The 26223-nt window shown below is 42.0% G+C and overlaps 1 protein-coding gene across 2 annotated transcripts; it reads left to right on the forward strand.

Annotated features, from left to right (window-relative positions):
* The first annotated feature begins 9248 nt into the window (after window positions 1–9248).
* Window positions 9249–18935, forward strand: ING3 (inhibitor of growth family member 3). 2 transcript variants are annotated; one of them, XM_072146982.1, is made up of 12 exons: window positions 9249–9436; window positions 9523–9594; window positions 10899–10999; window positions 12015–12080; window positions 13249–13345; window positions 14818–14889; window positions 16081–16200; window positions 16332–16501; window positions 16772–16962; window positions 17135–17330; window positions 17879–17917; window positions 18258–18935. In XM_072146982.1, exons 1-12 carry the CDS (start codon window positions 9409–9411, stop codon window positions 18372–18374), a joined length of 1269 nt encoding a protein of 422 aa, XP_072003083.1. In that variant the 5' UTR covers window positions 9249–9408; the 3' UTR covers window positions 18375–18935. The 2 variants fall into 2 exon arrangements, with proteins under 2 accessions (XP_072003083.1, XP_072003084.1); XM_072146983.1 differs by having other exon boundaries at window positions 9523–9587.
* The last annotated feature ends 7288 nt before the right edge of the window (window positions 18936–26223 follow it).

Below are 26223 nucleotides of genomic sequence, written 5' to 3' on the forward strand. Positions count from 1 at the left end.
GTGGATATGTGTGTCACTAAGAGCTAAACACAACGGTCGGAAGTCCCCCTGCAAATTCCTCACAATATGGTACTTGCTGCACTAGTAATGCCAGCAAGCCCAGCCACAAGCAAACCAAAAAAAAAGGAAAATATAACGCTATTGTATTGTATTGAGGTGGATATGTGTGTCACTAAGAGCTAAACACAAGTCTCCCTGCAAATTACTCACAATATGGTACTAGCTGGACTACTAATAGCAGCAAGCCCAGCCACAAGCAAACCAAAAAAAAGGAAAATAAAACGTTATTGTAGCCCTAAGAAGGACTGTTGGGTTCTTGTAGAATCACTCCTGCCTAACACTATTCTAATAGAACACCCTAACGCTTTCCCTGACCAGCAGCAGCTCTCTCCCTAGCGGCATCCAGACACAGAATGATCCGAGCAGCGCGGGCAGGGGCTAGTCTATTCCAGGGTCACCTGATCAGGCCAGCCAACCACTGCTATCGACGTGTAAGGGTACCACGTCATGCTGGGTGGAGTGCAGAGTCTCCTGGCTTGTGATTGGCTCTGTTTCTGGCCGCCAAAAAGCAAAACGGCGGGAGCTACCATGTTCTCGAGTGGGCAAAGTATTCGTCCGAGCAACGAGCAGTTTCGAGTACGCTAATGCTCGAACGAGCATCAAGCTTGGACGAGTATGTTCGCTCATCTCTAGTTAGGTGTCAACAGCATAAAGATGATACTGGAAACCAAATGTGCTGATGGTTTGTCCAATGGGGGAAGTATAGAGGGAAAAGAGAAGAGGGCCTAGGTCTGAGGAACCCCAACAGTGAGAGGAACAGAAGAAGAGATAGATCCGGAGAAGGAGACACTGAAAGTGCGGTCAGAGAGATAGGAAGAAAATCAAGAGAGTGCAGTGTCCTTCAGGGCAATGGAGCGAAGCATCCTGAGGAGGAGCTGGTGATCCACACTATCAAAGCTGCCAAAAGATTCAGAAGAATCAGGAGAGAATAGTTTTCTTTGGATTTAGCAAAGAGGAGAAAATCTGAGACTTTAGTAAGAGCAGTTTTAGTAGAGTGCATAGAGTGGAAACCAGATTGTTGTGGGTCAACAAAAGGAGTTAGCTGAGAGAAAACGGGAAAGTCGAGATGAAGGAGTTTAGAGATGAAAGGGAGATTTCAAACTGGTCGGTAGATAGCAGCAATGGATGGGTCAAGAGAAGGTTTCTTTAGTAATCGGGTAACAACAGCATGCTTGTAAGATGAGGGAAAGACCTGAAGAGAGAGATAGACATTGAAGATGTTAGTGAGGTGAGAAGTGACTGGTGGGGAGAGGGACTGTACGTGATGTGAGGGGAAGGGGTTCCCTGATGCAGGTGGTGGGCGAGCAGAGGAAAGGAGCCTGGACACTTCTTCTTCTGTGACTTGTTCAAAGGAAGAGAATGAACAAGGTATGGTACAGGAGGGAAGGGGATTAAGGGAGTTAGTGGACTGAGAAATTAGTTCCTTGTGAATACAGTCAATTTTATCTTTAAAGTAGGCGGCCAGATTTTCAGCCCCAAGGTATGTGACAGGTGGCTGTTAGTAAGGAATGAAGAGTATCGAAGAGCCTTTTAGGATTATTAGAGAAAGAGGATATTAGACTAGTAAAATAGACCTGTTTAATAAGGGAAAGAGCAGTATTATAGGATTTGAGCATAAATTTGAAGTGAACAAAGTCAGCAGAAGTGCGCAATTTTCTCCACAAACATTCGGCACAGACAAGGGGTCAAAAGCTGTCATTGTCTGTGTAGTTTAAAAGTATATATTATAATGAGCCAGTGGCAAATTGTAATAGATTATATGTGAAATCCTCATATACTGCCATACTGTAGTATAGCAGTATATAGTAAGATCAATCATACAACCTAGGGTTACAGTGCCTAGGTTGTATGATTGGTACTGACCCAAAGAATAAAGGAAAAATGTCATTTGGGGAGCTCAGTAAAACCCGTAAAAACCAAGCCCACAAGAAAATGGCGCAAATGCATGTATAATTGGTAAAAAAGAACAGCTCCATAACAAGAAAGTGACGGCTTTCACCAAATATATCTTGACGTAAACTTAAAATAAACCAGGCAGGTGGATTTGGGACATTAAACTACCCACAGGTCCTTATGGACTGGTGGTTTAGTGTTCCAAATCGCCCTGGATGATTACCGTTCATGAATTAAAAAATAAAAATGACCTCAGACCTCAGTGCCTGTGTGATGCTGCTAGTGAAGCTGGGGTAGTACACCCTGGCTTCACAGCACACATGCTGTAGCAGTGTAATGTATAGGATTCATAAAAATCCTATACACACATTGCAGAAAGAATCTGTAGTGTGAAAGGTAGAGATGAGCAAGTATACCTGTCCGAGCTTGATGCTAGTTCGAGTATTAGAGTACTCGGAATGGCTCGTTGCTCGGACGAGTATTTCCCCTGCTCGAGAATTGAGCATTCAATTAAGAAAAGACAGTGAAGAACACAATTAAAACAGTGAACACAGGAGCATTTAAGTGAAGAACACAGTGAAGAACAGATTGCATATGTTCCGAACATCTGCTCACTTAGCCGAAGACAAGATCGCCGACGCTGGATCAGGCATGCAGGAGCAAAGGCTGAAGTGGAGCGGAGCGGGGGCTGGAGCGGGTATGGAGGAGCGGTGCTGCGCGGGCATCACGGTGCGGGCATGGAGGAGCAGAGCGGACATCATGGAGCGGGTATGGAGGAGCGGGCGTGGGCTGGAGCGGGCATGGAGGATCAGAGCGGGCATCACAGAGCGGGCATGGAGGAGCGGAGCGGGGGCTGGAGCGGGCATCACGGAGCGGAGTGGGCATCACGGAGCGGGCATGGAAGAGCAGAGCGGGGCTAGAGTGGGCATGGGGGATTGGAGCGGGGCTGAAGTGGAGGCTGGAGCAGAGCGGACTGGAGCAGGACCAACAGCACAGAAATTACACAGTGAAGAACACATTGCAGATGTTCCCGTACATCTGCTAACTTATCGGAAGACGCGTGCGCCGAACGGTGTTCTTCACAATAGTATATGAAGAACATTATGTGTGAAGAATACATTGCAGATGTATGGAAACATCTGCAATGTGTTCTTCACACATACTGTTATTCATATACTATTGTGAAGAACATTGTTCTGCACGCGTGTCTTCGGATAAGTTAGCAGAAAATCTGCAATGTGTTTGTCAATGTATTCTTTCAGTGAAAACATCTGCAAACATCTGCAATGTGTTCATCTTTAGTGTTTTTTCAATGAAAAATGCTCAAGTCTCTCATTGACTTCAATGGGGCTCTCCAGCACTCGAGCATAGGGAGTCTCAGCACTAGAGTGCTCGCTCATCTCTAGTGAAAGGCTTTCCGATGCGGATCCATGATCTGCATATCATTTAATTGCTGTGGATCCCATTGCAGAGCTTTCCCCCCTGCCTCAGGCAAAGTTGCGACATAAAATACAAAATACATTAGTCAAATTTATCTGGTTTCTGATAATTGCTGAATTCTGCAACATGTAAATTCTGCTACATGTACAATTAGTCTGAGGCTGCTTTCACACGAGTGTTACAGAATTTCATCAATATATGGTCAGCGAAAAACTGATTATCTATCATACTTGGTTTAGTTTGTCAGTTTTTTATACCCGATTTTCATTGGTTTTTAACCCCTTAAGGACGCAGGGTATTTTCGCTCATTTCTTGCTCTCCACCTTCAAAAATCCATAACTTTTTCATTTTTCTGTGTACAGAGCTGTGTGAGGGCTTATTTTGTGCGTAACAAATTTTACTTTCCTGTGATATTATTTATTATTCCATGCCGTGTATTGGGAAGCAGGAAAAAAATTCCAAATGTGGAAAAATTGAAAAAAAGGGCATGTGCTTCACGTTCTTGTGGGCTCAGTTTTTACGACTTTCACTCTGCGCTCCAAATGACACCTCCATTTTATTCTTTGGTTTGGTACGATCGCGGTGATTCTAAATTTATATAGGTTTTTTTGCGTTTTAATATATTTTCAAAAATTAAACGAATGTGTACGAAAAAGGAAAAAAAACATTTTGCCATTTTCTGACGCTAATAACTTTTTCATACTTTGGGGTACGGAGCTGGAGGAGGTGTCATTTTTTGCGAAATGAGCCAACATTTTCATTGATACCATTTTGAGAACTGTGCAACATTGTGCCATTTTCCGTTTCGGAGGTCACCGCCGGTTATAACCGTTTTTATATTTTAATAGATCGGGCATTTTGGGACGCGACGATAACTGATGTATTTGTGATTTTTACTGTTTATTATATTTTATATCAGTTCTAGGGAAAGGGGGGTGATTTGAATTTTTTATATTTTATTAATTTTTTTTAACTTTTTTTTTTCACTATTTCTTAGACCGTTCCTACTGTATACTGCAATACAACTGTATCGCAGTATATGGAGTTTTTGCATGTCATTGTGCAGAAACCATTCAGCCTCGGGTCTGACGAAGGCCAGAGGCTGTCATGGCAACCGATCGCCGCCCCCCCGATGACGATCGGCAGCAAAGTAGAGGTTAACACCTGAGATTGGTGCAAGCACCGACCACGGGTGTTAGCAATAAGTTTTCACTACAATATGCAGCAAAGCCCATCTCTGTATGAAGGGGGCTCAGCCCGTGAGTTACACAAGTAACCAAAATTTAACACTTGTGATAGTGGTTTGTCAATTCCTTTCTTTGATAGTATCCTGTGAGCCCTCTTAATACACCCTTCATAGCTCTGCGGCGGATATATCTGCTAGAATTGTGTTATATTCCTTTACAATTGGCAGCACGGTGGCTAAGTGAGTAGCACTTCTGCCATGCAGCACTGTGGTCATGGGTTCAAGTCCCACCCAGGTCAACATCTGCAAAGAGTTTGTATGTTGTTTACGTGGGTTTTCTCGGGGTCCTCCAGTTTTCTCCCACACTCCCAAAAAAAATACTGGTAGGTTATTTATATTGTGAGCCCCATGGGGACAGGGACCAATTTGGCAAGCTCTGTGCAACGCTGCGTAATCTGTAGGTGCTAGAAAAATAAATAATTTTTATTACTATAGAGCAGTGGTGGCTAACCTATGGCACGGGTGCCAGAGGTGGCACTCAGAGCAATTTCTGTGGGCACCCAGGCCTTCACCCAAACACAGAGTTTGCCAGCAAAGCTTTCTCCTGTGATCCAATACAGCTCAGAAAGTGCCATGCTCGGTGCTTTTTTAAAGCAACATCTTTGGCTGCCAGGACTACAGGAGGAGTGGGAAGGTGTGGCTAGAGATGGATTGTCATTGGAGCTCCTCCTCTGGGTCCCCTGATTCTCTCTCTTCAGGGGACCCTGGAGGGAAGTTACAATCCAAAGTTCTCCATCATATTTCTTTTGTATTGGTGAATTCAGGAGACCAATATGATTAAAACCTGTGCCACAGAAAGAAGCAACAAGTTACTGCTTAAATTGTCATGTTGGCACTTTGCAACATATATGTGGGTTTTGGTTGTAGCTTGGGCACTCTGTCTCCAAAAGGTTTGCCATCACTGCTATAGAGTCTCATTATATTCATTATGGCTGTAGAATCATTTTCATTTTATATGTTGTACTAGCTTGAAGGTCAGAAGCTGTGCTGTGCATCTAGTTACCGTATATACTCGAGTATAAGCCGAGACCCCTAATTTACCACCAAAAACTGGGGAAGACTACTGACTCGAGTATAAGCCGAGGGTGGGAAATGCATTGGTCAAATCCCCCCAGTAGTATACTGCCTGCCAGCCCCCAGTAGTGTATAGCCTGCCAGCCCCCAGTAGTATACAGCCTGCCAGCCCCCAGTAGTATACAGCCTGCCAGCCCCCAGTAGTATACAGCCTGCCAGCCCCCAGTAGTATACAGCCTGCCAGCCCCCATGTAGTATTTAGCAGCCCCTAGTACAGTGATGGCAAACCTTTTAGAGGCCGAGTGCCCAAACTATAACGAAGACCCGCTTATTTATCGCAAAGTGCCAACACAGAAATTTAATTTGTGATTTATACTCCCTTCTTTGTCATAGTTTTCATTGAGGACACCCTGAGGGCACCAATAAGGCAGAAAATAGTCCCAGGTACAGCTGTCTCTTTAAAATAGCTCTGTGCACAGCAAGTCCTGGGCTGTCTGGGACTGCAGGAAGATACCTGGAGTCATCTCTGGTGATGGCCTGAGTGCCCACAAAAAGGGCTCTGAGTGCCACCTCTGGCACCAGTGCCATAGGTTAGCCATCACTGCCCTAGTAGTATACAGCAAGCCCCCAAGTAGTAAACAGCAAGCCCCCAAGTAGTACACAGCAAGCCCCTAGTAGTATACAGCAGCCCCTAGTAGTACACAGCAAGCCCCTAGTAGTACACAGCAAGCCCCTAGTAGTACACAGCAAGCCCCTAGTAGTACACAGCAAGCCCCTAGTAGTACACAGCAAGCCCCTAGTAGTATACAGCAAGCCCCTAGTAGTATACAGCAGCCCCTAGTAGTATACAGCAAGCCCCTAGCAGTACACAGCAAGCCCCTAGTAGTATACAGCAAGCCCCTAGTAGTATACAGCAAGCCCCTAGTAGTACACAGCAAGCACCTAGTAGTACACAGCAAGCCCCTAGTAGTACACAGCAAGCCCCTAGTAGTATACAGCAAGCCCCTAGAAGTATACAGCAGCCCCTAGTAGTATACAGCAAGCCCCTAGTAGTATACAGCAAGCCCCTAGTAGTATACAGCAGCCCCTAGTAGTACACAGCAAGCCCCTAGTAGTACACAGCAAGCCCCTAGTAGTACACAGCAAGCACCTAGTAGTACACAGCAAGCCCCTAGTAGTACACAGCAAGCCCCTAGTAGTATACAGCAAGCCCCTAGAAGTATACAGCAGCCCCTAGTAGTATACAGCAAGCCCCTAGCAGTACACAGCAAGCCCCTAGTAGTATACAGCAAGCCCCTAGTAGTATACAGCAGCCCCTAGTAGTATACAGCAAGCCCCTAGTAGTATACAGCAAGCCCCTAGTAGTATACAGCAAGCCTCTAGTAGTATACAGCAGCCCCTAGTAGTATACAGCCAGCCTGCCCCCACGGCCCTCAAAAAAATAAACTTAAATACTCACCATCCGATGTCAGCGCGTCCTGTCTTCTTTCTTCTCTGCGGCTCCTCTTCTCTCTTCTTTCTTCCTGCACGGACACGGCCATGTGTTCTTCTAGCAGGCGCATACTATGACGTGGCCGCTGCTGAAGAAAGAAGAGAGAAGAGGAGCCGCGGAGAAGAAAGAAGACAGGACGCGCTGACATTGGGGAGCCGCGCTGACATCGGAGGGTGAGTATTTAAGTTTATTTTATTTAAGTGGGTAATTTTTTTTAGTAATAGACTCGTGTATAAGCCGAGGGGACGTTTTTCTGCACATTTTTTGTGCTGAAAAACTCGGCTTATACACGAGTATATACGGTAATACTATGTCGCAAAAATGTATTTTTCCCTTTCCCCCCCAACCGCACTTGTAAGTAGAAGATAGTAGAAGGTGGTGGTGGTGCTGTTGCACGCAATTTGAAATAGAAAAAAAGACAAATTGCAAAAGTTTTCTACAAAAAAAAAAATTGTGGTATGACTTTTTGTCAAGAAAAATAGAACTTTTGAAAGTTAGAAAATTATAATTTTTCAAATTTTTCCAAAATTATAGAATTTTTATCCCCAAAAACCTAACCAATCAGCAAAATAATACTACTAATATACAATACAATGGGGCACATTTACTTACCCGGTGCCGTCGCTATCCGACGAGGATCCGGGTCTGCCGGGATTCACTAAGGTCGTGCGCCTGATATCCAGCAGGTGTTGCTACTGCGCCGAGGTCCGCCAGAGTTCACCTTCTTCTTCCCGATGCATGTAAGTGCTGATCTTGCGACACAATTTTTTTAATTCCACGGTTTGTCTGAATCCGTCGGGTTGTCCGTAAGATAAGTTAAAAAGTTATTACGACATGAAGAGACACTGGACAGATTTCAAAAACTGTCTGCATCCTTAACCCCTTGACGCTCTGCGCCGCAGCTTTGCGGGGGGTGGTATGAAGAGGGCTCACAGGCTGAGCCCTCTTCATACGTAGGTGGGGTTTGTTGCATATCGCTAATAACCATGATCAGTGCAAGGTTATAACTCCTCTGATGCCGGAGGATTGGTTGTAAGACTCAAGGCTGTCGGGTTTCTACAGTTTCGTTACAGTGAGCCAGTGGCTGTGCAGAAATGCCATATACTGCAATACAGTAGTACTGCAGTATATGGTAGGAACGATCAGACCTTCTAGTGTTAATGTACCCTGGTGGGTCTAAACCATAGTAAAAAAAAAAAAAGAAGTAAACAATAAAAATCCCAGACACAAAGGCATTTCCACGTCCCAAAATGCCAGATCTATCAAAATATAAAAACGTTTATTGCTGGCGGTGAGCCACATAATGAAAAATAGCACCCAAATGTCCAAAATGCGACTTTTACACCATTTTACATCACATAAAAAATGGAATAAAAAGTTAAGACACTGCCGCAGTCTTCAAAATGGTAGCAATGAAAATGTTGTCTCTTTTCACAAAAAATGACACCTAACACCGCTCTGTACACCAAAGTGTGAAAAAGTTAACAGCGTCAGAAGATGGCAATTTTTTTTCTTTTTTTGTACACAATCGTTTAACTTTTGAAAATGTGTTAAAATGCAATAAAACCTGTATAAATTTGGTATCACTGTGATCATACCGAACCAAAGAAGAAAGTAGAGGTGTTATTTGGAGCACACAGTGAAAGTCATAAAAAATTAGCCCACAAGAACACGACGCAAACATGATTTTTTCTTTTCCAGATTTTCAGTACACAACATGGAATAATAAATAATGTGATAGAGAAGTAAAATTTGTTACGCATAAAATAAGCCTTCACAGTTCTGTACATGGAAAAATGAAAAAGTTAGGGATTTTTGAACGTGGAGAGGGAGAAACAAGCGAGAAACGAGCGGAAAAAACCCTACGTCCTTAAATGGTTAAAGAAGAAAGCTATCATCCCCTACATAGGGTGACGATTATTTTGTTGAGGGCTGGTCTCCTTTAGAGAAAAGGCTGAGCATTTGTTTCCATGGTGCTTTCACCTCACCACAGCGCATTTTTACTATACAACACTATACACACAGCGCCACCACCACATATCCCGAGTGTATAGCGCAGCCGTCCCGCCTTTGTCAGGAAACACATTTCCCACAATGCACTGCGCCTCCTGCCGCCAGACGTCAACGCCCCACAGAGCCAATCGGAGCGGCCGCTGGCTGCCTTGTCTTCCCTCCCAGTGTTTTGTTGCTTCTGAGTAGGCGCCATATTGGCTGAAGTAATAAACGGCAGCTCTTGTGTCTGTGGTGGCTAAAGAGTGGAAAGATGCTGTACCTGGAGGACTACCTGGAGAGTGAGTGTGCCTGCCTGCGCGCCCTGTGTACGGTGCACCGTAAGCGGCGCCGCCGCCTAATAACCGCCCTCTCTATCTCTCCGCAGTGATCGAGCAGCTTCCCATGGATCTGCGCGACAGGTTTACGGAAATGCGGGAGATGGACTTGCAGGTGCAGAGTACGTGAGCACCTCCAGCCATGGGCTCCATGTGACGACCACCGGGCTCTCAGCACCGGGCTGTAGTATCGGGGTCTAGCAGCAGGGGGCAGTGTGCATCACGTGGGGTGATGGTTGTGGCACCGCCTGCCCTGTGCTGGTGTTTATTAGAGTCTGTCCATAGAAGCATAGGAATGGTGTCAGGTCATATTTATCCTGTGCAGTAAATAATGGTGCATGGATTTTGCTAAGGGGTATGCAGGTCCGTTTTAACTTCAATAATCTTGTATCTCCGTGTCACTGTAGTCAGAGGAAGGGGTTGATGGGCAGGAGATTGCCGCTCCAGTAACAGTCCTAGTAGTCGCAGCAATGTGGAACAGAAAGTGAAATCTCACCAGCACTCCAAAATTAGTAATACACTGGAAAAAAACTTTATTTAATCATTAAAAATTGGCGTACATCCAACTAGGCAAAAAAGGCAGACCTACCAATTTACCTCTATTAAAAGTTCTGCACGGTTTTCTTGTTTTTTACCTCATCAACTAGACATTCCTGACCATAAAATGGCTTCATCTCTATCTGTTCATGAGCAATCACCCTGCCCGATTGCTCATTAACAAATAAGATCGCATGACCCTCCATCTGCGGCCATTTTATGTCTAGCTGATGAGGTAAAAGACAAGAAAACCGTGCAGAACTTTTAATAGAGGTAAATATGCTTAGTATTCTGCCCCCATACTTGCGCACACAACATAGAACATGAGGAAAAGTGGCCAACCGCTTTAAGGCGGAAGACACATTTTAGTTATTAACTGCCACCACTAGTGTCCATTGTGTAAAGGATCCAGCTTTGCAGAAGTAACCAAAGATTTTAACCTTTTATTGAAACAAATTCTAGTGGGGTCAGAGTCTTGAGCTAAATGCCCATGACCTGTATATTCTAACCTGTGCAAATATACATTAATGTACATTTGTCCTCAGTTTTAAAGGGATGAATTTCAAGGTTGTATCCTAGCAACATTCACAGTTTTTCATAGACTATTCAGATGCCATCTAAGTGCTGTCCATTATTTTCATTGACCTATTGTACATGGAGGGCAGTTCAGGCTAGAACTTACTCTACTTTTTAAAAGAATCAACATGTGGTTGGTTTACCTGTATCATCTGTTAAAAAAACATGTGGATCTATTTTAGTTGGACAAAACCCAAGTACAATGTAAGAGTACTTGTTTAATGTTCTTCTAGATATTAAAACTTGATAGGGATAGTTTTATATGCTATATTATTATGCTTTGCCAGAAAAAAAAAATGTTTTTGTAATGCAGATGCAATGGACCAGTTGGAGCAAAGGGTTGGAGATTTTTTTTCAAATGCAAAGAAGAATAAACCAGAATGGAGGGAAGAACAGATGAGTTCTATCAAAAAAGTAGGTACCTCGCATAAAGTTCTTGCATTTCTGTCCTGATTCATTTTTAAAGGACAATTGCCATGTACATGCCATCACATTTGGGTCATGGGAGGGTCTATCCTCTGGGGCTTAAAGTATTATGAAAGTGCTGTCCTATGGACTAGGATTGAACCTCAATGCAATATCTAGAGCAGCCGCCACTAAAAGTATAACATAATATGAGCAGTGTCCCATATCATTTTAAACTCTGATAACTCTACAAATTGTGTCCCACGTTCCCTATATTTTTACTTCAAGTGCCTCACATTAGTTTCAAGTGTAAGGAAAATCTGTGCCGACCCCTTTTGTCATTAATAGACAAAAATAAAGCTATCTCCTTGATGTCAATTGCTAGCTGTAGCATCTACAGGTTTTGGACTAGACTTACTTAAAGGGTTTACCTAAGATCAGGTTCAAAATAAGGCTGAAAATGCATTGTGGTCAATCTGAATTGCTTACCATTTGCTGGCCAGATTTCATGGACCATACACTGTGCTGAGGAAGGGACCCAGAGCATCATGATTTGTAAAGCGCTGTGGAATATGAAGGTGCTGAATAAATAAATTTTATTACAATTCTATATGAAGCAAAGACCTTTCTTCCATGGAACAGCAGCACCAAATTGTAATTATGCTTTAGTTGGCATGGTTTTTCCGTGGGGAAGCAGGGATTCCTTTGATCATATATCACTATGATGCTCCGATTTTCCCTCCTCAGCACAGTGTTCGATCCATGAAATCGGCTGATCAAACATTCATCTCTTCTGTTTTGCTAGATGAAGAGTATTAGGTGGAGCATGTGTGCAGACTTCCTATTTATCTCTATGGGTCTTCCAAAATAGCTGAGCACACGTTAATATATTTGACAGCCCGAGGGCTGTCTATGAGATGTCACAAGAACAGATTATTTCCTATCCTGTGCATGGATAAATATGGCTTCTCTATATGATCTATGTAGGAGATGCTCTTAGTAATATTTCTCAATTTTGTATCAGGATTATTTCAAAGCTTTGGAAGATGCTGATGAAAAAGTACAATTGGCAAATCAGATTTATGATTTGGTAAGTGCAAACTGAATAAAATGCACAGTTTTTTTGTTTTGTTTTTAAGAAAAAATGTTAAAGTACCGTATATAGTCATGTATAAGCCAAGTTTTTCAGCACAAAAATGTGCTGAAAAACCACCTCATCTTGTACACGAGTCAATTAAAAAAAATAAACGTAATACGAACCCTTGGTGCCTGGATCCTTGGCGCAGGTCCCGGTCCTCAGTGCGTTTCCCGGCGGCTCGTCTTCTTTCCACTGTAGCCGGCAGAGTCGCGTTCATGCGATCTCCTGCCACGCCGCACACAATGATGCGACCACCGCATCATATTGTGTGCCCGCCGGCAGATAGCATGGACGCAACTCTGCCGGCTAGAGGAGCCGTGCATCGGGGGTGGGTGAGTATTAGGTTTTTTTTTTTAATTATATGTAGGGGGCGGGCTGTATACTACACCCTCGGCTTATACTCAAGTCAATAGGTTTTCCCAGTTTTTGGTGGTAAAATTAGGGGTCATAGCTTTTACTCGGGTCGCCTTATACTCGAGTATATACGGTACATATACAGCAATGTGATTTGCCCCAACAGCTATGGCATTTACATTAAACGTAATGATACATTTGGTATCAGTGCTTGGTCCTTGGAATTGGATCAGTGGTCAGCTCCCACAGAGAGCATAGTGCCGCAGACTGGAGCGCCTGCTTGCCAGCCATACAGTGCTAGGTGTAACAGCATAGGCACTGCTGTTTGGCAGGCAGGAAAGCTTTGCAGCATATATCACTTTGATCCCAGGTCTCCTGTCCACTGCACTATGCTCGGTCTGTGGGATTTGTCTGGCACATGGGTCCGTTTCCACAGAACTTGCACGCTTGTGTGTGACTAAAACTGCTTGATGCAGTTGTATTTTTATAACCGGAGAAATGTATTTAGTTAAAATGTACCATGTTTTTACCATTTGGTCTTGACTGCACCATTCTCCACTCTGTGAATAAATTATATTGTTTCCTATTGTCCTAAGAGTAGATATAAAGCTGTATAAATGTATGTGTATATATGATTATCAGATTACTTCTTATGTTTTGCGTTCCCCTATTATGGAAAACTTATTTTATTAGTGAATTTTTTAATGGCCATACTTTTACTGCCCACTTGTATTTTGTTGAAATCTCTTCCTTTTACTTATTACAGGTAGATCGACATCTGCGAAAACTAGACCAGGAGCTTGCAAAATTCAAAATGGAGCTGGAAGCTGATAATGCAGGAATAACAGAAATATTGGAAAGAAGTGAGTACATGGCTTATATACAAGCAAGAACACTTTGTAAATCCAGCATGTGCTGTGCCAGCTGGTGTGATGTTAAGACTGGCACACAGCATGATGTACCAATCTTAATAACCCCCATGTTTCTACATACAGGATAATTGAGAGTGCCAAAGATGGCCCAGCTGCAGTAGGTGTGCTATCTATCTATCTCTTTATCCTTAAATAAATTCGGCAATATGAATGTCTGATACAAAAACCCATAATGCTATAAATAAATGATTGACAAAACTCATTTCACTAGTCACAAAATGGATGATTTTATGATTCACAAAATTTTATGGGCTTTCTAAAGTAGGTGGAGTTATCACCAAGATGGCCGCCACTGGAAACTACAGGTCCCATGATCCTATAGTTCTCAGTAACTCCTCCCTCTTGTGCTCTGCTTCCAGTGATGATGTAACAGCATGTCCTGCTTTGTTACCATAGTAATGATGTGTACCTGTCATCACTGCACGTTACATCACTGAGATGACATCTCAACACAACTCTGGCCATACTGGATGCACTGCAACCAACACACTACAGCCAAACATAGTGATGATCAGATGACCTGGCCAGGCAGGTGCAGGACATGTGACCAGCGGCCATCTTCTGTCCTGTGTCTGCTTTGAGCTGGGAAAATCATTAAAGGCATTTTAATTCTTCATTACATTGTATGTCAACAGAATTTTTTTGCTATTGGGAGAAAAATTTTAAATAACCAATTACATATTAGCTTATATTTTAATGACCCATTTGTATATGAATATGCCTATTCCTGGAATACTCTTCCTGGACCAGGTCTGCAGCAGTGTCTTTTGACTACGCTGCAGTTTTCTCCTGCTCCCGCTTTTACAGCACCGCGCTAAATTAGCATAATGCAGAGAGCCGGCTCTACAGACTGATACTTACAGGACCGCTGGGTCTCTAGGTGTTCGTTAGAGATGCTGGGTCTGATTAGACCTAGTCCAGAAGTGATCAACTATCTGCCCCAACTGGGGCTCTTGGTAAAATATGGAAATCTCCCCCAGAGTTTTTTATGACCGCATGGGGAGCATATAAAGTTAAACACATGCAAACACATCACATATTAATAAATAGTTGCCCAGTTTTCCCAAGACACATGCATATTACATATCAAAACGACTGTCACACACTAGGGAATTACTTTGTGATGCTCATTTAAATAGAATAAATATACACTATACATTGCAAAAAAAATGTATTTTCTCCAATTCTTAGAGCTTTTTAACTCCCCGAAAACCTAAAAAAAATCCCTTAACTTTTCTTTTCTTATATATCCCTATGTGTCACAGAAAAACTGATGCTAAAAATGTTTGCAGTATTGCTCAAAAAAAAAGTTATGGCTCTTAAACCAATAATTATGAAAATAAGTTAGAAATGTTTTGGTCAGTAAAACCTTTAACCCCTGAGGGTTTATTTTGTTTTTGTAGGATCTCTGGAATTGGATACCCCATCACAGCCTGTAAATAATCACCACACACATTCACATTCAACAGGGGAAAGTAAGTTTATAGCTTATCCACAAATGTTTTTTTTTCTAATAATATTTAAAGAGGATTTATTGGGGTAGATCTATTATTAGGCTAGATATTGCTCTGTTGGAGTTTTTTAGCACCTTGGGAGCTCTTTAATAAATCTGATATCCAAAAAGACTTCTAAAGTGTCTTGGCTTCGCAAATGTGTTACTTGAGGTTTCTACAGTGGATGTGGACTTTGTAGTTAAGTAGCACAAAAGATGCAAGTTCGGCTCAACTAATTCTTTTTTTTTTTTCTTGCACCTTTTGTTGTGGAATTGTGACTTTTCGAAAAGTCTGCACTTCATAAGCCTGTTTACCACAGCTGAAGTCGCATAATAAATCTGTAGTAAGATGTTGGTGGTGAAAAGTGGAGATGGGGATTCTTATCTTGCCAAACTCTTGGTAAAATAACGCTCTTCTCATTTTAACCCCTTAAGGATGCAGGGTATTTTCGCTCATTTCTCGCTCTCCATCTTCAAAAATCCATAACTTTTTCATTTTTGTTATTTATTTTTCCCTGCCATGTAGTGGGAAGCCGTAAAAAAAAAAATTCCAAATGTGGAAAATTTTTTTAAAAACTGCATGCGCGTCACGTTCTTATGGGCTCAGTTTTTAAGACTTTCACTCTGTGCTCCAAATAACACCTCAGCTTTATTATTTGGTTTGGTGCGATCGCGGTGATACTAAATTTATATAGGTTTTATTGCGTGGCGATCGGAGGTAAGATGGCGGCGCCCATGCCGTTTAAAGTGCCGCCGGCCACTTTGCCTGCAAAGCACTGACCGCGGGTGATAGCGATGGGTCTTTGCTGCGTTATGCAGCAAAGCCCATCTCTGTATGAAGAAGGCTCAGCCCGTGAGCCCTCTTCATACAACCTTCACATCTCCGTGGCGGATGTATCCGCCACGGAGCGTGAAGGGGTTAATGTGATTTTGCAAGCTATTTTTTTTTTTATATAGGCAAAGGCAATATTTTTCAGGAAAGGTAATTTCTGAAAATACATTTTGTGCTCTACCTGAGTATGTTGGAAGTTTGACTTTGTCCCAGATTTTAGACTCCTTTTTATTCAGTTATAAAGTATATTAAAATGTTATTAAAATTCTCATCTGCACTATTCATTAATAACATTCAGTGAAAAGTTTAGTTATGCTTTAAATTGAATGCTTGTTTCAATAGAAAGAAAGCACAATCCATCATCCCATCATTCCACTACAGACCATGTTCCAGAGAAGAAATTCAAGTCTGAGGCGCTGCTATCTACGCTCACCTCTGATGCTTCTAAAGAAAACACTCCAGGTTACCAATGTTATTTGCTTGCCACAAATCTATAGTTTGGCTCTTTTAAATTGCTCTTTTTCTTAATTTTCTTTTAATGGAAAGTTTTATTTTAACATTTTTGTTTTCAATTTCTGCTCCCCTTACTACAGGTTGTAGAAATAACATGACTGCCCCCGCTGCCACTAATGTTTACAATGTGAACTCATCTCAGCCACTTGCATCATACAACCTTGGCTCACTCTCTGCCGGGGCAGCAGCTGGGGCTGGAGCTGGAGCTATAACAATGGCAGCTGCACAGGCAGTACAGGTCACTGCACAGGTGAGCAGAATTGCTTTTTCAGACTGTTTCTTATATATATATTTTTCCTTCTTCATGGTTGTCCAGGATTAGGAAATCCCTTCCCCTAAAGATCTTGCCATGCCTCATCTGTCTATTGGATATGCATGGTGTTGCATTATAGACCCAACTATAGTACCATTCATAACTCGAGGACAATTAGTCTGCTATTCTTTAGTTGATTGCTGCTACATTTTTATTACCCTGGACAGAGCTTTTATTAATCTTATCCTTTTGTTTTTTTTTACACAGATGAAAGAGGGTAGGAGAACGTCAAGTATGAAAGCTAGCTATGAAGCATTTAAAAATAATGACTTCCAGCTTGGCAGAGAGTTTTTGTCTAGAGATTCAACAAGTTACTCCTCTTCAGCACTGGCTTCCACGCTAACACAGACGTTGACATCATCCGCTACAACTGATTCAAGAAGTGGACGTAAAAATAAGTGAGTTTTCCAAATTATTTTAAATTATTCACCGTGACGTGCACCTTCTGTCCAGTAATCTGAAATTTTAATCTGCGAACCCTGGTACTTGTAACCAGAAATCTCCTGTAAATGGCTGTAATGGCAATTCTCTTTTTTTTTTTTTTTTTTTTTTTTTTTTTTTTTTTTTCAGGAGCAACAATAAATCTTCAAATCAACAGTCGTCATCCTCGTCGTCTTCATCTTCTCTGTCTTCGTGTTCATCTTCATCTGCTTTAGCCCATGAATTGTCTCATCAGCAGACAGCGGCTGTCCCAGAAACGGATTCTAATAGCCAGGTTGATTGGACATATGATCCAAATGAGCCCCGTTACTGCATTTGTAATCAGGTCAGTGGTTTTCTGTGTTTTTGTGTATTTTCATTTCACTTATTACGTGTCATGATACCTATGAAACTTGGATATAGCACAGTTTTATTATTTTGTATTATATTAAACTGTTGACCATTGGCTACAGTATATGCCACTGTAAAAGCGTCTCATCAGATTTTTCAAGCACAATTGTTAATGAGCCAGAAGGAATTGTGTGCTCTGTTTAATATGAAAGTTAAGAAAAAATAAAAAAAAGTAAACCAACCTAACAAAGACTAGATGGACAGCCCACTTGTCACTCCAATGCTTGTAATACATATGAATTGAGATTTCCCAGAGCGTGGGGCAGATGGGTGCAACAAAATGCAGTGTTGGGACATCCCAAAGTTTCTTTTGGGGATCTATAATAGTGTTATGACTGGTTTAGTGGAACCTTACAAAGGCCACCATTGGGCTTTTTAATCTGAGTTTTGTTGTAGAAGCATATGTATTGTATTCAATTTCATTTTTGTTCTTGTGTTTTTTTTTTGTTTTTTTGTTAAACAATTGTGATTCTCCTGTTCTAGGTTTCCTATGGTGAAATGGTGGGCTGTGATAACCAAGATGTAAGTAAAAGTGCATTGAGCTTTAAATATATATTTGCTGTGCACTTGCATTCCCTGAAGCACGAAAATCTTTCACAATTTTTCACTTGTTCATTTCATAATACTACCTAAAACATTATTCTTTGAAAAATATTATATAACATTTGATTTTGATATATTTTTTAAATGCTTGGTTTCAGAATAGAAGGGAGTGTAAAACTGAACTATAGTAAAGACTAAACTAGTATAAACTGCTATCTTCTAATATCCGAGTTACCTGTTTTGTTCTTGTCCGTGAAAATGCAACCCCATAATGTTGTTGCTGTGCTCAGAGTATAATTTATTTTGCATTGTTTTTCAGTGTCCAATTGAATGGTTCCATTATGGATGTGTTGGATTATCAGAGGCTCCTAAAGGCAAATGGTATTGCCCACAGTGTACAGCTGCAATGAAGAGAAGAGGAAGCAGACATAAATAACAAAATCACATGGACTTCAACATGAATATTTAGGATTTCTATTGAGCTGACAGTAATGGTTTGTTGTTACCAGCCACTTTGCCAAGTGTGTGATATGGTAACCGGTGTGTTGAAGAGAAGACTATACCAGTGACCAGTCACCTCCATGATTTGTACTGAATCACATTTCTGTCCTTAAAGGATTTCAATATGTCAGTTTTTCAACTTTGGTTTACATTTATATATTAAAAGGTATCTCTTGCACGAAATTCCAAGTTATGTATAAAGTGTCCAAGACTCTACTACAGAGTAGGGGTATGCAGTAATTTCTAATCACTTACATGTTTTTGTTTCTGACCGAAACAAATTTCAGCTGGCTGATAAAATGGTTGTTTTTGGGCTGGCATCCATTATGTCTGTACATAAATATTTAATTTGTCATGTGAGGAATAAGTATTAGCAAAATTTACTACACAAAATATGCTGTAGTTATCATTGTTGTCATTTTTATCAGATGTTTTTTTTTTTTTTTTATTTGTAACGTAGTAGACACATTGGTAATAAAGTAATGCATTTTTATTACGTTCGTTTGCAAAATAACTCTTCAATTTCAACTCTCCCTTACGTCCCCCACGACGGCCCCACCTGTAGAATGACCCCTTGACCTTTGTGGGGACAGGGAGCAGAGAAGTTAAATGCCCCGCCCTGGCATCCATACTCCAGTGTCTCACTTCCTCCTTCACTAAGAAACAGGCGCAGGTTGTACCCTTACCCTGCCAGTCCCAGACCTCGGCTCGATGTGTCGTGCCTCCTCCCTGGCTCAGATGGGGACTGTATAGCAGGCTCTACCCCGCACCAGAAGTGACGTTTTGCTATTCTGAAGCTGCGGCGGCAAATTCCAAAACTCTGTCGCAGGTAGCCACTCTGTTGCTGAGGTCTAAGATTCTCGCACCGCTCCGACGATAAGTTACTGTGTACAGATGCATGTGAATAAGCCCCTTTTACCTATAAATTATAGGTTCCTATGGACTTATCTATCTTTCCTAGCAAGATCCTTTCCATGGAGCCTTTTGTATCAGAACCCCTATACACGGCTCCTGTGAGTGTCCAATGGCTATTAAAGGGGGTAGGGGCTCTATTTCTAATGTGTATTATATATCCCCTATATAGTTACGCTCGCTCGCTCGTTCTCTCTCTCCCCCTTTGGTAGAAGCCTAAAGAGAAATTGAAGAGCAAAGGGCCTTCTAAGGAATGGGAGAGAGAGATCTACTTCTCGCAAATGCAATATGTGTAATGCAAAGCTTAACCCTGACTATTAAAAAAACACTGCAAAGACTTTTTGGATAACCTACTGAGGGAAGAAAGAACAGGGTTTATGGAGGAAATGCGTTCCTTTGTTAAAGGAGAAGTCTAGACCTCCATGAGTGCCTCTATGGCCGTTCTTAACCTTCCCGATCCCCCCCGCAAAAGAGAGGTCTGATATGTACCTCAGAATCAGACCCTGACTCGGACGGCAACTCTTCATTTAAAGTCTCTTTAGATATGGATCCTCCTACTTCTCTATCTGCCTCTAAAATGGAATCCAGATACCCTTTCTCTTAAGAGGACTTGGATCAGTTACTTAAAATTATTTTTGATACCTTAAAGATCGAAGAAGTGGAGGAAGCCAAATCTATTCAAGACGAATTAGCATTTTTGGGTCCCAGAAAAAGTGTTCCCTATCAATGATGCTTTAAAACTGCTTATTCAGGAAGAGGGGAGAGATCCTGAAAAAAGAATTTCATTGTCTAAAGAGTTGAGGAATCGCTTATTGTTTGACGAAGAGGAGGAAGTTCTGGAATTCATCTCCCAAAGTAGATGTCCAAGTCACAAAACTAAGCTCACCAATGTGCTCTATCCAGTTAAAAGACCCCATGGATAGAAAAGCAGACAGTTTACTAAAAAAAAATCTGGGAATCTACCATGATAAACTTAAAAGCTAATGTAGCCGCTACCTCAGTAGCCCATACTTGTGTACTTCTGGCTATCGGAGCTGGAAAATCATATTAAGAATGACACCCCTAAAGATTTTACCAACATTAAAATGCATCAAGCTGTCAGATTTTCAGCAAAAGGAGGTGCCTTATCTATTGCAACCAGGCGATGTTTATGGCTAAGGCAACGGTGCAGTGACTGTAGGTTAAAGTCTAAATTATGCAGCATTCCGTTTGAAGGAGAATTTGTCTTTGGTGCTGAACTTGACTCCATTTTAGAAAAGGCAGCAGATAAAAAAGGGGTTCCCTGAGGTTAAAACTATGCCCAAGAAGTGGCCATTTCAGAATTATAGAGACAAGAACAATACATAGTGATGTATAGGCAAACAAGGGAGTTGGATCTATCTGAAAGGAGGTAGAGGCTTCCTCCTCGGTTCCAGCAACTCCATCCCTTTTAGGAAGCAATGATGCCAGAGTGGGAGGAAGGTTATTAAGATTCTATGCCCAGTGGAACAACATTAAATACAATCCATGGATTCTGGACATAATAATAGGGCAAGGTTAAACACTAGAATTAACCCCTCTCCCCCCCTTGCCAAGTCACCCTCACCAAGCTAACATCTCAGAAGTCATCTGGCATAATATTCCAGGAAACTACTACAGATGGATGTAATTACACCTGTTCCCAAAGGGAAATGGGAAAGCGGACACTTCTCACCTCTATTCCTTATCCAGAAGCCAAATGGGACCCAAAGGATGATTTTGCTATTTCAAAGAATTAAACAATCATCTCTTGTACAGGAAGTTCAAGATGGAGTCCGTAAAATCAGCAGTGACTTTGATCCACCCAGGAGCAAACATGGGCACAATAGATTTAAAGGATCCGTATTACCACATTTTGAATTTACCTTCTGTCCCAGAAATTCCTGAGAATCGCAATAGTCTCACCGGAAGGAGAACACCTATGCTTCCAATACAAGGCTCTACCTTTCGGGATTGCATCAGCCCCAAGAGTGTTTTAAAAAATAATTATAGAAGTAGTAGCCTTCTTGAGAACCCAAGAAGTACTAGTTATCCCGTATCTAGACGATTTATTCATAATAGCCAGAACTCGGGAAGAACTTCTTGACAGGAATCTTACAATCTAGACCTTGCACAATGTAGGTTGGATCATAAATTAGGAAAAGTCTTCTCTGTATCCAAGTACACAGATTATTTTCCTCGGAACTGTCCTAGGCTCAATGAATCAAAGAATCCTATCTTCCAGAGGAAAAGTGTTCTCATATCTCAAGTCAATGAATTCCTATGGCGTCAGAAATGCTCCATAAGAGAGGCTATGAAGCTTTTGGAACAATTAACAGCTTGTTTCCAGTGTGTCCATACTGGAGTCCTGCAGGGCTGTATACTTTAATCCTGGGACAAGAATCCTCTACACCTAGACAGGAACATAAACATTACTCCTGCTATCAAGCAATCTCTAATTTGGTGGACCAGTCCCACACGTTTAGAGAATAGTGTACCATGGCATCCCTGGCCTCTGTCAATAATACAGATAGATGCAAGCCAGAAGGACTAGGGTGGGAACGTAGCAGGTTCCTACTTTCAGGGAATATGGCTCCTATCCAAAAGATGTCATCAAACTATCGGAAATTGAGAGCTGTCCTAGAAGCTCTGAAGACAGCCATTCATCTAAGTTGAAATGTCTGCATGTAAAAATCCTTCTATAACGGTAACCGTTCTACAATGTCAGGGAGGTACAAGATCTCCAGACCTTATGGACCTCTCGAGCGAAATATTCTCTTGGGCATGAAAATTATATCTCTATCTGCGGTGAGCCTGAAAGGCAAAGACAACAAGATTGTGGACTTTCTGAGCAGGAAAAAAATAGACCAGAACGAAATGTGTCTGAACTACGAGGTGTTTCATCATGTAACCCAGATCTGGGGCATGCCTGCGGTGGATCTATTTGTCACCAGGGAAAACACATAAGCGGGACTTTTCTTCTCTCTGAATCATTGAGACAGTGTCAAGGATGGATGCATTGAGCCACACGTGGGATGCTCCTCTAGCTTTTGCGTTTCCTCCCCTGCCTATAATAGCAAAGGTTATTCAGAAGATCCAAAGAGACAGATCCAAGATCATCTTAATCGTCCCTTTCTGTCCAAAAAAGAGCTGGTTTCCGCTCTTAAAGATGATGGCCTATCTAATAAGGTAATCTCTACTTTACAAGCTAGTAGAAAACCGTTTACCTCAGCCATATACCTGAAGATATGGAAGAGGTTTGTCTCATTTTGTGGTTCAGTTGTTCTCAACCAGTCATCTCCAAATGTCTTACAGATCTTGAATTTCTTACAAGCCGGGTTTGACAAGGGTCTGAAAATAAGTACCCTCAAAGTACAGTTTGCAGCTCTGAGTGTCTTCTTTGACTTATCCCTGGCTGAGCATAGATGGATCAAAAGGTTTGTGAAAGCTACTAGCAGAATTAGACCCTCAGTTAAACCCGTACCTTAGTACTACAATTTCTGATATTAGGATCACACTAACGCTTGACCCAAACTTTGTTCCCATGGTCTGCACATCCTTTCACTGCAATAAGGAGGTGGTCCTTCCTTCATTTTGCCAGAACCAAAGATCGTCCAAAAAGATCCCCTGGCATTCTTTACACGTAAGGAGATCAGTACTCGGGTACATGGATATCTCTATTGTCTGGCTAAAAAACTAATATTCTTCTCCAATTCCAATGGAGGAAGAAAGGCAAAAAAGCTTGAAAAGCCTCCATTTCTAGATGGATTAAGACTGTCAACAGAGAAGCTTATGAGTCACGAAACTAATCCGGAAACTGTAAGAGCCCATTCCACAAGAGCTATGGCAGCCTCATGGGCTGAGAGAAGAGGAGCCTCGATAGACCAAATATGTAAAACAGCTACCTAGTCTTCTTTGCTTACCATTATAGATTGGACATTTCAAATAATATGAACCTTTCCTCTGGGAGGAAAATATGGCAGGCCGTAGTCCCTCCCTAAAAAAAGATTAATCTGGCATATCTGTAGGAGAGGCCGTCAAGGGAAAAAGTGGATTAGTTTTACCGGTAATTCCATTTCCTTTAGTCCACCATGACAGCCCATATATTCCTCCACCCCCCTCCTATTGTTTCTGCTTAATATGGATAACTTGAAAGCTTTGATTTATATTGTTTGTGAACAGTAACAGGCAATAAATCTGATTGCATCCAAGCCGGTGTAGTTATTTGGTAGACACTGGAGTATGGATGCAGGGCATTTAACTTCTCTGCTTCCTGTTCCCACAGAGGTTAAGGGGTCCTCCAGGTGGGGCTGTCATGGTGGACTAAAGGAAATGGAATTACCGGTAAGATCCACAATGATCCTTTAACCCCTTAATGTTCTGCGTCCGATATATCAGATACAGAACTGGCAGCGGCTTAGCTCGAGACCGGAGCTGAGCTTCATCAGAATACACTGGGTGTTAGCTGTAACTAACCACTGACATCCCAGTGTGTTGAACCCGTTAAATGCCGCGTAAGCGCGACTGCAGCATCTAACTTGGTTGACAGGGGTCTCTAGCCCACCCTCGCCGTCTTTAAGGGGCACTAATCGCTGTCATGACAGCCCTGAGGCCCGATAAGGACCCCTGGGCTGTCATCACGCAGTACCTGTTGGATCCACTCTGTGACTTGATCATAACCGGTTCGCGACCGCCTGCCGTGTATTCACGGCGGCGGTCGCGTTCCAATGCATGGGGAGGGCTCGCGGGCCGAGCCCTCTCCATAGCCGGTAAGTCTCTGCTGCATATTGCAGCAAAGGCTTACCGGTAACACCCGCGATCGGTGCCGGCACCGATCGCGGGTGTTTTCTGTTTTCTTGCTGACCGCTGCTGGCAGCTTCAAACAGGATCTTTCCGAGGATCGCCGCTCCCCGTGACGTCATCGGGGAGCGGCGATCCGTCGCCATGGTAGCTTCGGGTCTCACGAGGAGTAAAATCCCCATATACTGCCATACTGTAGTATGGCAGTATATGGTAGGATCGATAAGACAACCTAGGGTTAAAGTACCCTAGGGAGTCTGAAAAATAGTAAAAATAAAAATAAAAAAAAAGTTTAAAAAAAAAAAATTATAATAAAAAAAAACCTAAAAATTCAAATCACCCCCTTTCCCTAGAACTGATATAAATATACAGTAAAAATCATAAACACATTAGGTAATGTCTGATCTATCAAAATATAATAATGGTTTTTCACTGCGTTTAACCCCGTAACGGAACATCGCGTCCAATGTCAAAACTGGCACTTTTTTGCCATTTAAAAAAAGATTAAAAATTCTATAAAAAGTGATCAAAAGGTCGTACAGTCCTAAAAATAATATCATTGAAAACATCATCAAAAGTCGCAAAAGATGACACCACCCTCAACTCCATACAACGAAGTATGGAAAAGTTATAAGCACAAGAAGACGGCAAAATAAAAAAAACATTTTTGTTCATGAGGTTTTAATTTTTGTAAATGTATGAAAACATTATAAAAACTATACAAATTTGGTATCCCCATAATCGTACTGACCCAAAGAATAAAGTAGATGCGTCATTTGTGGCGTGAAGTGAAAGCCGTAATATCCAAGCCCACAAGAATACGACACAAATGCGTTTTTTCACCATTTTCACTGCATTTGGAATTTTTTTCCCGCTTCTCAGTACATGGCATGGAATATTCAATCACTATGAAGTGCAATTTGTTACGCAAAAAACCAGCCGTCACATAGCTTTTTACGTGTAAAAATAAAAAAGTTATAGATTTTTGAAGGTGGGGAGTGAAAAATGGAAATGAAAAAACGGGAAAGGGCCCGGTCCTTAACCGGTTAAAGACACAGGGGCAGATTTATCAAGCAGTCTGAAAGTCAGAATATTTCCAATTGCCCATGGCAACCAATCACAGCTCCCCTTTAAAATATTCATGAGCACTGGTGAAATGAAAGCTGAGCTGAGCATGTGCATTGGCCGACACAGCTTCTAACCTGCATTACATCAGTATTGCAGAGTATTATCATGAACAAGCAATCAGATGATTGATAATGTCCCATGGTGGAACTAATAAAAAAAGTTTTAAAAAAAAATAGTTCTTAAATAAAAATAAATTAATAAAAATGCCCATAAGCCCCATAAACATATAGAGTCATATAACGCAAAAAAAGTTTAAATCATAGCACAAACGTTGGACTCACTCCGCCAGAAGAACATCTTATATTCTTGGGGATTTCCATTTCGCCTGCAAGTAAAGCACAACGGCCGAATGCTAGTGGTTCGTCACCCAGGAGACATCCCTGCTTTTACTGCAGCTCTTGCCATCCCAGCAGTCGGCGGTCCGGACTGGCCATCTCCAGTTATGGACAACCTCTGGGGCCCTTTCCCAAGACCTGAGATAGATAGCCCCTTGCTGTCATGCATTTATATATTCTTACTCATTGGTAATTCCCAGGCCCCGGGAGCACCTTCCGTGGAAACTCCCTGTCCCACTAGGAGTGTTACTGTCAGCTAGTCTGACTGTGACTTAAGTTACCGTACCCCAACTATTTAGTGCCATTTGGCATCACGTCTATCGTCGCCCTAGATCTTGTTTTCTAATTACGTTCTTTACCTCTCTTCTCCCTTACCTATCCCTGCCATCATCCCCATCCCCCTACTTCTCCTGTCTTACCTTCCATCTGTCTACCTTATCCCCGTCAAACACCACCTCTTGTAAGAATTATACAAACCATTCCTAAACAGTGTTAATGGCCACCCTAAAGTTTGGCTCGCTTAATGTCAGGGGCTTTAACACTCCACAAAAAGGGCACAAATTATCTATGGGATGCACAAGCAGCGCGTACAGATTTTACTACTCCAAGAAA

This window comes from Engystomops pustulosus, chromosome 4 (assembly GCF_040894005.1).
Source record: "Engystomops pustulosus chromosome 4, aEngPut4.maternal, whole genome shotgun sequence".
NCBI lineage: Eukaryota > Metazoa > Chordata > Amphibia > Anura > Leptodactylidae > Engystomops > Engystomops pustulosus.

Coding starts and splice junctions, on each gene's coding strand:
- ING3 (XM_072146982.1), top strand. CDS start 9,409: ATGCTGTACCTGGAGGACTACCTGGAGA. Junction 9,595..10,898: donor GATGGACTTGCAGGTGCAGA/GTACGTGAGCAC, acceptor TTTGTAATGCAG/ATGCAATGGACCAGTTGGAG. Junction 11,000..12,014: donor AGATGAGTTCTATCAAAAAA/GTAGGTACCTCG, acceptor ATTTTGTATCAG/GATTATTTCAAAGCTTTGGA.